Source organism: Sinocyclocheilus grahami, unplaced genomic scaffold (genome assembly GCF_001515645.1).
Source record: "Sinocyclocheilus grahami isolate Dianchi unplaced genomic scaffold, SAMN03320097.WGS_v1.1 scaffold221.1, whole genome shotgun sequence".
Taxonomy (NCBI): Eukaryota; Metazoa; Chordata; class Actinopteri; order Cypriniformes; family Cyprinidae; genus Sinocyclocheilus; species Sinocyclocheilus grahami.
The window spans coordinates 32,442-43,144 of NW_015505400.1; the positions used below are offsets into that span (position 1 = coordinate 32,442).

At 34.9% G+C, this 10,703-nt stretch overlaps 1 protein-coding gene and 2 pseudogenes across 1 annotated transcript in view; 2 read left to right on the forward strand and 1 right to left on the reverse strand.

Moving 5' to 3' along the window:
* LOC107596581 (D-3-phosphoglycerate dehydrogenase-like) overlaps positions 1 to 2,186 on the forward strand; it is an 18,050-nt pseudogene extending 15,864 nt beyond the window's left edge.
* Positions 2,187 to 3,662: 1,476 nt separating this feature from the next.
* LOC107596582 (kelch-like protein 23) overlaps positions 3,663 to 10,703 on the forward strand; it is a 29,423-nt pseudogene continuing 22,382 nt past the window's right edge.
* LOC107596565 (methyltransferase-like protein 5) overlaps positions 8,357 to 10,703 on the reverse strand; it is a 3,447-nt gene continuing 1,100 nt past the window's right edge. The window contains exons 3-6 of the mRNA XM_016287320.1: positions 9,883 to 9,965; positions 9,742 to 9,793; positions 8,590 to 8,639; positions 8,357 to 8,456 (exon numbers count right to left, since the gene is read on the reverse strand). Of these exons, the coding sequence (XP_016142806.1) occupies positions 8,415 to 8,456; positions 8,590 to 8,639; positions 9,742 to 9,793; positions 9,883 to 9,965 (227 nt within the window). The 3' untranslated portion in view covers positions 8,357 to 8,414. The remainder of the gene's footprint in view (positions 8,457 to 8,589; positions 8,640 to 9,741; positions 9,794 to 9,882; positions 9,966 to 10,703) is intronic.

Genomic DNA, 10,703 nt, shown 5'->3' on the forward strand with positions numbered 1-10,703 from the left:
CTCATCAAGGCTGCATTTATTTGATCAAAAATACAGGGGAAAAATTTAATATTGTGAAATATTATTATGATGTAAAATAATGTTTTTCTATTTTAATATACATTTAAAATATAATTTATTCCTGTGATGCAAAGCTGAATTTTCAGCATCATTACTCCAGTCTTCAGTGTCACATGATCTTCAGAAATCAATCTAATATGCTGATTTATTATCAGTGCTGGAAACTGTTGTGCTGCTTAATATTTTTTTTGGAACCTGTGATACTTTTTCCCAGGATTCTTTGATGAATAAAAAGTTAAAAAGAAGAGCATTTATTTAAAATAGAAATATTTTCTAACAATATACACTACAGTTTGTTTGTGGTCAGTAAATTTTTATTCTTTTTTTTTTTGAAAGAAATTAAAACTTTTATTCAGCAAGGATGTGTTCAATTGTTAAGAAGTGATAGCAAAGATTTATATTGTTAGCAAAGATTTATATTTTGATTAAATTCTGTTCTTTTTAACCTTTTATCCATCAAAGAATCTTAAAAAAAATGTTGCCAACATTGATTATTCGAATAAATCAGCATGTTAGAATTATTTCTATTATTACTTTATACTGAAGTAATGGCTGATGTAAATTCAGCTTTGCATCACAGAAATAAACTATATTTTAAAATATATTAAAATAGAAACCATTATTTTATATTCTAATAACAACATTTTGCAAGATTACTGGGTCCCTATGTCACAAACCTCCAGGTGCAGATGGATCATAAAGACAATGAGTGTGAGGCGTGTGTGCTGGAGGTCTCTGTGAACAGCAGAAGCTATAAGGCTGTTGGCTCGGTGCAGGCCGGGGTTCCTGTGCTGCTGGAGCTGAATGGAAATGTGTTTCGACAGCCCGTTCCTCTCACTGGACACCTGCTGTTCTTCAAAGCCGCCAACTCCACTGAGCTCCTGCTCTCCGTAACCGGTAAAGGCTGATTCACATTCTGCACAAATAAGAATATCTATATTATACAAGTAGTTTATACATATATATACTTGCATAACATATCGCATGTCATCTGAAGCCATGTATGTCACTATATGCTTTCATTATATGGGATAAAGCAGTGTGAAGCTTCTTTAAAATTTCTTGAAGGAAAGACAGACATATGTGACCCTGGAGCACAAAACCAGTCATAAGTAGCACGGGTATATTTGTAGCAAAAGCCAAAAATACATTGCATGGGTCAACATTATCGATTTTTCTTTTATGCCAAAAATCATTAGGATATTAAATAAAGATCATGTTCCATGAGGATATGTATGTCCTACCGTAAATATATCAAAACTTAATTTCTGATTAGTAATATGCATTGCTAAGAACTACATTTGGACAACTTCAAAGGTGATTTTCTCAAGATTTAGATTTTTTTTTTTCTTTGCACCCTCAGATTCCAGATTTTCAAATTATTGTATCTCGGACAAATATTGTCCATACAAACCATACATCAATGGAAAACTTATTTATTCAGCTTTCAGATGATGGATAAATCTCAATTTCAAAAAATTGACCCTTATGACTGGTTTTGTGGTCTAGGGTCACATATGGGTTTGGAATGGCATGAGGGTGACTAATGACTCTTTAAAGTCTGTGTGAGAAAATAGGGCTCAGAAAAAGCTTAGTTTATTGATGCTTTCCTGTCTTTGTCAGGGGTTTTGGCAGCTGCAGGTGTGGAGCTGCAGTCCTTCAGTGCTTCTACTGCTGGCAGTGGTGAGCAGTGGTACTGCATGGGGATATCTTCACTGCTGGGGGACATCGGTGCCCTGAAGTCCTTCGTGAAAGAGGCGGCACAGCTCACAGTCTGAATATTTGTCCGTGATCCTGATCTGAACCACGTAACATTCCAGCATCTTAAGCTCTAGCCTGAGTTTCATTGCAAGCTGTTGCTCACATTGTTCATAACACTACAATTTCTAAAACGACAGTATGTAAAAATAGTCTTATTTTTACTTTTTGTTGTTACTGTTTACTAAAGCCGCTGTATTCCAGATATGTGAAAGTGTCTGATTAAAACAACAACAATCTGTGCTTTGCAGTGGAGTGAGTCTCTTTTCAACATACACTAAAGACTTTCTGTTTCGGTCTCTTTTGTGTGTAAATGACATTAAATAGCTGATGCCAATTTGTGCTGCTAATATAGATGTTTACCAAACACTAACAGATTAGTTTTTTCTGTGATTCAAATCCTCTTTGTCCTTATTAGGGTCGCGAGGAGCTGCATGGGACTTTACCCAGAGTCTTGAGCCACAGGTGGGGAAACTCCCTGCATGGATGTTCAGTCCATCACAAGGTTCACACACAGATTTTAAGAAGTCATTTTTATTGAATTTCTCTTTATGCATTTGATATAGCATAAGGTGAAAATGTTCAGTTTTACGTCAGCATAATCAATGGTAACTGTCAACCTGCTTTCTGTATATATATTTTTAGATTTTAGTTGAAAATGCATTATCGTGTGTGTGTGTGTATATATGTATGTGTGTGTGTATATATATATATATATAACACTCTCTCTCTTTAGCTTCTTTTCATTCCCAAAAATATTTTTATATATATATATTTTTATATACACACACACACACACTTTAGCTACTTTACATTTCCCAAAATATTTTTTGTGTGAACTCATACTCGCCACTTTTCCACATACTTGGTGCTTCTCTTTACAGTCAGATATATATATGATGGGCACGTCCTGCATATAATCACATGACAAAAATTGTCTGTATTACATACACTTTCAAAAACTCTTTAGTGTCATAGTTTCATGACCTTGACCACAAGTCTTGCAATGTCAAATTAAACTGTTACCTTTCAGATGGCATAAATGCATCCAAACAAACAACCTTTCCATAACATTAGAATACCGTTCGTGTAACATTCCCAGAATGTTGCTGAAAGGTTTATCTGATAAGAACTTATATGGAGCATTTTATATTGGTTATTTTGGGATTAATATGTTTATTTATCTTGAGATTTCAGAATGCATTCCATTTAAACACTTGAATTATTAACACTTAAGCATAATTAATTTGAAGTCACTTCACAGAAATATGCTTTAAAATCACCTCTATCAAACACAGGAAAAGGCGCTCGCTTCATCGAATGAAATCGAGGAATTTTGGTCCACTCATCTATGCAGAATTGTTGTAATTCAGCCACATTGGAGGGTTTTCGAGCATGAACCGCCTTTTTAAGGTCATGCCACAGCATCTCAATAGGATTCAGGTCAAGACTTTGACTAGGCCACTCCAAAGTCTTCATTTTGTTTTTCTTCAGCCATTCAGAGGTGGACTTGCTGGTGTATTTTGGATCATTGTCCTGCTGCAGAACCCAAGTTCGCTTCAGCTTGAGGTCACGAACAGATGGCCGGACATTCTCCTTCAGGATTTTTTGGTAAACAGCAGAATTCATGGTTCCACTTATCACAGCACATCTTCCAGGTCCTGAAGCAGGTCGCTTCATCGAATGACCCTCACACTGTTTCCAATGTAACCGTGAGTTATTTCTGTCCTTTTACTGTACCCTGTGGACTTAATGGCAACTACACACCAATAGTCCCCTGCTTTACACCGATACCAAAATAGGAGCTCGACATTTTCTAGTTTAGTGGCTGACGCTAAATACAGGGGCCACATATCTTATCTGACCGAGCACAAGGCACACTGTTGGGGATAAAACTTCTCCAGCGAAGAAAGGACGAGTGTCAATCAGTCATTATACGGGCCAGGTAAGCTTGTTTTTACATAGGGGCTAGTTGTCACAAACGCTATTACTGTTTGAGGCATAAGGCAGAATCTTTTTTTTTTTCATCATTAGCAGTGTTATTGTGGGTTGGTTGCAAAAACGAAGTACAAAACAGGATTATTATAGTTGATTAAAAGTAAAACAATTAAAAAGGATAAAATATAAACTGAAATTAAATATGTAAAAACGTATTTTTATTTCAGCTTGTTGCAGAGGCATCTTCTCTTTTTCACTTTCACATTATGTACTAAAATAACAAACTGAAATGCAGAAAAAGCTTAAAAAATACAAACTATATAGACATTAAAAACAACAGTAAATTTAGAAAAAACTTGAATTCAAATCAAAACGGAAAAAAAAACTAATTCAAAGTATTTACTATTTAACTTTAATAGTATCTCAATGTTGCTAAATGACACTGGTTCCAAATTGTCTTTAGAATTTTTGTGAATTTTGTGCTCAATATTAAAATTGATATATTTTTGTAAAACTTGTTAGGTAATCAGATGGACCCAAAAACCTACTAGTACACGTTCAGACAAGAGTCAACTAATCAAGTTTGGGGGGCAAGATCAAGATGTGAGATTCGTTTAAGAAGTTTTAGACAATAGAAAAGTTACTATGCCAAAACAATTTCATATTTTGTATGCTACCATGCTTTTATATTTGCCAAAAATAGAACTTTTTTTATTTTAAAAACAAACAAGCAAGCCCTGTCCAGATTTAAAAAGTAGCGCAAAAGTAACATAACGCATTACTTTCCATAAAAAAGTAACTAAGTAACGTAATTGGTTACTTTTTTTATGGAGTAACGCAATATTGTAGTGCATTACTTTTAAAAGTAACTTTCCCCAACACTGATCATATATAATAATAATATATTATTGTCATGGACAATAAACAATCTTAGAATTGAGCGCAACTAGAAACATTCATTTTCTAATGTTTGTTTACTAAATTCCTACAACTTCAATGAAGTTTCATTGGGAAAATTTTAGGAATAAGTTAATTTTGTTAGGACACTTGAAAACTCATTTAAAAATCTTCTCTTTCCAGTTGCAATGTCAGGAAAAGCTCAAAGCGGTTACTCCTACGAGTTCTGCGATGCCTCTCACTCCTCCGAGGTGCTGGAAGCTCTTCACGAGTTTCACAGCAGCGGTCTGTTCACGGACGTCACCCTGCAGTCTTCATCCGGACAGCTCTGCCACTGCCACAAGGTTGTCCTATCAGCCTGCACCTGTTTCAAGGTAATGTTCACCTTAGACATGAGAGAACGTTTGAACGACACCATCAACCTACCTTGCAAAAACGGAGAGCTTCTGGAAGCTTTGGTGAGCTACGTCTACACTTCAAAGATCAGCATAACCCAGAACAACATCCAAAGTCTTCTGGAAGCCACAGACCTGTTGCAGTTCAACTCGCTCAAGAAAGCCTGCGAGGACTTTTTGATTCATCTGCTGGATGTTGATAACTGCCTCCGGATGCACTCGTTCGCCGAGCTTCACATGTGCTCTGATTTGCAGCGCGAGGCTTTGAGGATCATACTGAGTCGCTTTGAAGAACTCACACTTCAGGAGGAGTTCCTAGAGGTGGATTTCCAAAAGCTATTGATGATATTAGCTACAGAAGACCTCAATGTGTGGAAAGAAGCAACTTTCAGTTAAGAGGCATCTACAAAATCTAAGACTGGCATCTACAAAAGTACAAGACTGCATACTTAAATGCGGTCCTGTCATTTGCAATTGCATTAATCATTTGACAGCACTAAATATAATATAAACATAAAAACAGCATTTTAAATTTCTGGCAAATATTTTGATATGTACATTTTTAATGTTCAAATGTTTGAATTTTTTTTTTTAAAGAAATTAATACTTTTATTCAGGATGCATTAAACTGATTAAAAGTGATGATAAAGACATTTACAATGTTTCAAAATGCTGTTCTTTTAAACTTTCTAATTCTATTCCTATTTTATAATTTTCTAATAAACGTTCTATTCATCATTCCTGAATTTTTTTTTAATCAAGTTGTCCACACATATAAAGCAGCACAACTGTTTTCATCATTGATAAATAATAAGAAATGTTTCTTGAGCAGCAAATAATCATATTAGAGTGATTTCTGAAGGATCATGTGACACTGAAGACTGGAGTTATGATGCTGAAAATTCAGCTTTGCATCACAGAAATAAATTACATTTTAAAATATATTCAAATAGAAAACAGTTCTATTAAATTGTAATATTTCACAATATTTAAGTTTTTTTTTAAATTTTTGATCAAATAAAATGTAGCCTTGGTGAGCATAAGAGACGTCTTTCAAAAATATCAAAAAAATCAAGTGCATGAAAATCAAGCTACACCAGGATTTCAGCTTTTTAAAACAAAAATGTTGGAAAATGCATTGTATTGACCTAAAATGCCTGTTGATGGAAGTTCATCGTCTTTCTGTTTTGACTTTAAAGGTGTGGGAAATGCAACTGCATGCGTGGTGAATGACAAGAGTCTATGTAACCGGAGGGCATTATGGGTACAGAGGAACCTGCACTTATGAAAAGATTCAGACTTACCGGCCAGATATCAGTGAGTGGAGCATCCCAACGATAGGTCCACATCCTGGTGAGCCACCTACATTTTGTATTAGATAAGTTATACGGTTCAGATCTTTAGGCTACAACCACCATAGGTTGGTTGCTGCCTTCTACGTCAGCAACAGAAATCTCTTGTCATTTGAAAAATGCATCAAGACTCTTTACTTTCAGAGTACGGCCTTTGCTCGGTCTCCTTGGACAATAAGCTTTATCTGGTTGGCAGTCAGACCACCATCATAGACTGCTATGATCCCAAGCGAGATGAGTGGAGACAGATGTGTGCGATGATGGAGTGCGGATCAGCCTTTATAAATGGGTGCATCTATGTAGCAGGTGGGTATTCATACTCTAAGGGACGTATCTGCAGAGTATAGAGAGGTACGACCCTGAGATCGACTGCGTGTGTGTTCAGCGTGTGAAATCACAGCACAGTCACTGTCTGTGGAGCCACTTCCAGTGAGGTCAAAGTCTGAGACCACTTTTATTTATTTGTTAATGTTTTAAAGTGAATAGGCAATACTTCAGATTTGGCACTAATTCAGGGTTCCTACATATTTGCCATTTAAAGGGGTCATATGATGTGATTCTGTGGATTTTTCCATACTATTCCAGACATTTCTGTTGATTTTTTTTTTCTCCAGGTTTTTCCACTTCATCTGATAAATGAATTAAAAATGTAGCTGTTAACATGTTTACTACGTATGTATGCTATTATTTTGCCAAATAATTGGTGGAATATTGTAGCCATGTACACATTTGATTATTTTAACACACAATCACACTGACTGCAAACCTGTGGAATATTTCAAATTCATATTATACGTTAAAATAAATACAAAATAGTAATAGTATCACTAAATAATGTCACTGATTACTTTATTAAATGTAAAAAATAATATTGTCAGAGATTACATTAGAAATGTATGAGAAAATATTATTTTCAAAATAATAGCAGAATATGCTATCCAGTATAATGTTTGCTACCATTTATCTCTCCATTCACATCCTCACCCATAACGTATTCATCCACATAACATTATTTTAGGTTATTTTCAGCATTATCTGTAAATACTTACAAAGTGAAAAATCCACTGGCACATTTACTATACTTATGGCTGCACAGACGGCTGCTCCAAATGATGAAAAATATGACATTTATTTTTGGAAATTATCAATTTTATATTTTAGTAAACAAGGAAAAAGATATGGATATTTTTCCATACTTATCCAGACCTGGAAATGACTAAAACTCAAAATTCCATACTGCATAGGAACCCTGCAAATTTGTCACATGAATTACACGACTCTTTGTATAGATGGTTAGATGTTTGTCCACTGAAGCTCAAGATGCTCTTTGGAGCATCTCAAATCATGCTAGAGAACATGGCCATCAGGTTTTGTTCACATCAGCTCCAAAAGGGAGACAAACCAATAAGAATTCTTCATTTTCAGTTCAAATCATCACTTGAAATGTTATCCTGAAAATGTCAGACTTTTGGACCCCGCTATTCTAAACTGGTGAGTGTAATGTCGAAATGATATATTTGTTCAACACTGATAATGTGTGAGACACAGTTTGTATGTTATCTGTGCTGGAAGATAAAGGGCTGTTTCTAAATATATACTGAACAGCACAATAGATTACAGCACTTCACTATTTGCACAGTACCTTTTTGTAGACTAATATTTTGCAGCAAAAAAATAATCTGTTTTGGTGTTTTAAATCAAGAAATGTATTTATTCCTTAGTATTATTTATATTTATTTGGATGATTTTGTATTTGTAAGACCCAGGATTTTATTATAAATATGTGTAATTTATTGTTTTTTAGTTATTGTGATTTATTGTTTTATTAACTGTGTATGCTGCCAAAAATGTGAAAAGCACAAGACTCTGGTATTTTTGTGGTATCCACCCAAAAATGATGCAGTATGGTCATTTATCAAATTTACTTTGAAGAACAGTATATATAGTGTATATATATATATATATATATATAAAAACTTTTTTTTGCAAAGCAACACAAATTCCTTTTTGCCGTTTATGTTGGAGTAAATCGAATGAAGTCCACTTGAATATCAACCTAAAATAATAAGATAGGAAAAAAAAAGTTACTAGTTTGTCTTTGTGAAGTCTGAGAAAATGTGTTTACATGTGTCCAGTGCAATATTTTTGTGGCAATTAGCTTACAGGTTTGTAGCAAAACATTCACTTACCGACTTCTTTTTGTGGAACTTATAAGATGCTGGCAGGTCATATCTGAGCTCTGTGAAGGGATGACACCAGTTGAGGATAAATAACATCATATTATAACGTGCTATAACGCTTATTACAACTTACAAGTTTCTGCATAAGATCCTTTATGCTCTTGGTGTTCAGACAATAAAACTTAAACCACAGTTTAAAAGTTTTGTGTTGGTAAGATTTTGTAATGTTTTTGAAGTCTTTTAAGCTCATACAGGCTGCATATATTTGATAAAATTATATAGTAAAACAGAAATATAGTAAAATAGTATTAGTTTAAAATTTGCTTAAGATTTTCATACATTTGATTTTTTATATATTTGAAAGACGTCTCTTATGTTCACCAAGGCTACATTTATTTGATCAAAAATTTAGTAAAAAAAAAACATAAATATTGTGAAATATTACAATTTGATAGAACTGCTTTCTATTTGAATATTTTTTTACAACGTAATTTATTCCTGTGATGCAAATCTGAATTTTCAGCATCATTACTCCAGTCTTCTGTGTCACAAGATCTTCAGAAAGTATTCTAATACGCTGATTTGCAGCTCAGGAAACATTTATTATTATCAATGCAGGAAACAGTTTTTGTGGAAACAATTTTTTTTCAGGATTCTCTGATCAATAAAAACATTTGTTTTGAAATAGAAATCTTTTAACATTATAAATGTCTTTATTACTTTTGACTATTTTAAAGGCACAATACGTAAGATTTTTTTTGTAAAATATTCAAAAACCACTAGAACAGTGTTATACTGTATATTTTGCTGACTTGTGTTCTTACATTATCCCAAATGTTTCGAAGAACGTTTAAATCCAGAGAAATAAGCAATTTTAACAAGTGACACGGACCGTGTCCATAGTGTCATTGTGTCGCCTGCCAGTGACGTCACAACCCCCTCGATTTCCGTCGGATTGTGTCGGCTGTGGGGATGAAGACCACAACTCCCATGATTCCACACTCAGTCACGGTGTCATCAAACTACGCCTTTGTTTGTTTTGAAAATGTGCCCTCTAGCGGCGAAAACATACATATTGTGCCTTTAATATGTGTCTTTTTTAATATTTCTTTCCCAATCTTTTGAACTATAGTGTATGTCAATAGATTCACTAAATATTACCTGCAATGACTTCCATTTTCACTTTCCAATCATTAGCTTTCTTCTGAATGTGCTGCATGAAAATGCAATTCAATTGTAAGTTTTTCTTATGAATATAGCTGAAATGTAGCTGTGAAATGATGACGTAATATGGCAACTTACATCTCGTGTTGAGGTCTTGTGAAGGGAATACACTGCTGTACTTGCCATGGAAATCGCTGTCCGCAGGAACTGCATGTCAATACCTAAAATGTAAGATATGTATACAGTGGGTACGGAAAGTATTCAGACCCCCTTCAATTTTTCACTCTTTGTTATATTGCAGCCATTTGCTAAAATAATTTAAGTTAATTTTTTTTCCTCATTAATGTACACACAGCACCCCATATTGACAGAAAAACACAGAATTGTTGACATTTTTGCAGATTTATTAAAAAAGAAAAACTGAAATATCACATGGTCCTAAGTATTCAGACCCTTTGCTGTGACACTCATATATTTAACTCAGGGGCTGTCCATTTCTTCTGATCAGCCTTGAGATGGTTCTACACCTTCATTCGAGTCCAGCTGTGTTTGATTATACTGACTGGACTTGATTAGGAAAGCCACACACCTGTCTATACAAGACCTTACAGCTCACAGTGCATGTCAGAACAAATGAGAATCATGAGGTCAAAGGAACCGCCTGAAGAGCTCAGAGACAGAATTGTGGCAAAGCACAGATCTGGCCAAGGTTACAAAAAAAATTCTGCTGCACTTAAGGTTCCCAAGAGCACAGTGGCCTCCATTCCTTAAATGGAAGACGTTTGGGACGACCAGAACCCTTCCTAGAGCTGGCCGTCCGGCCAAACTGAGCTATCGGGGGAGAAGAGCCTTGGTGAGAGAGGTAAAGAAGAACCCAAAGATCACTGTGGCTGAGCTCCAGAGATGCAGTCGGGAGATGGGAGAAAGTTGTAGAAAGTCAACCATCACGGCAGCCCCCC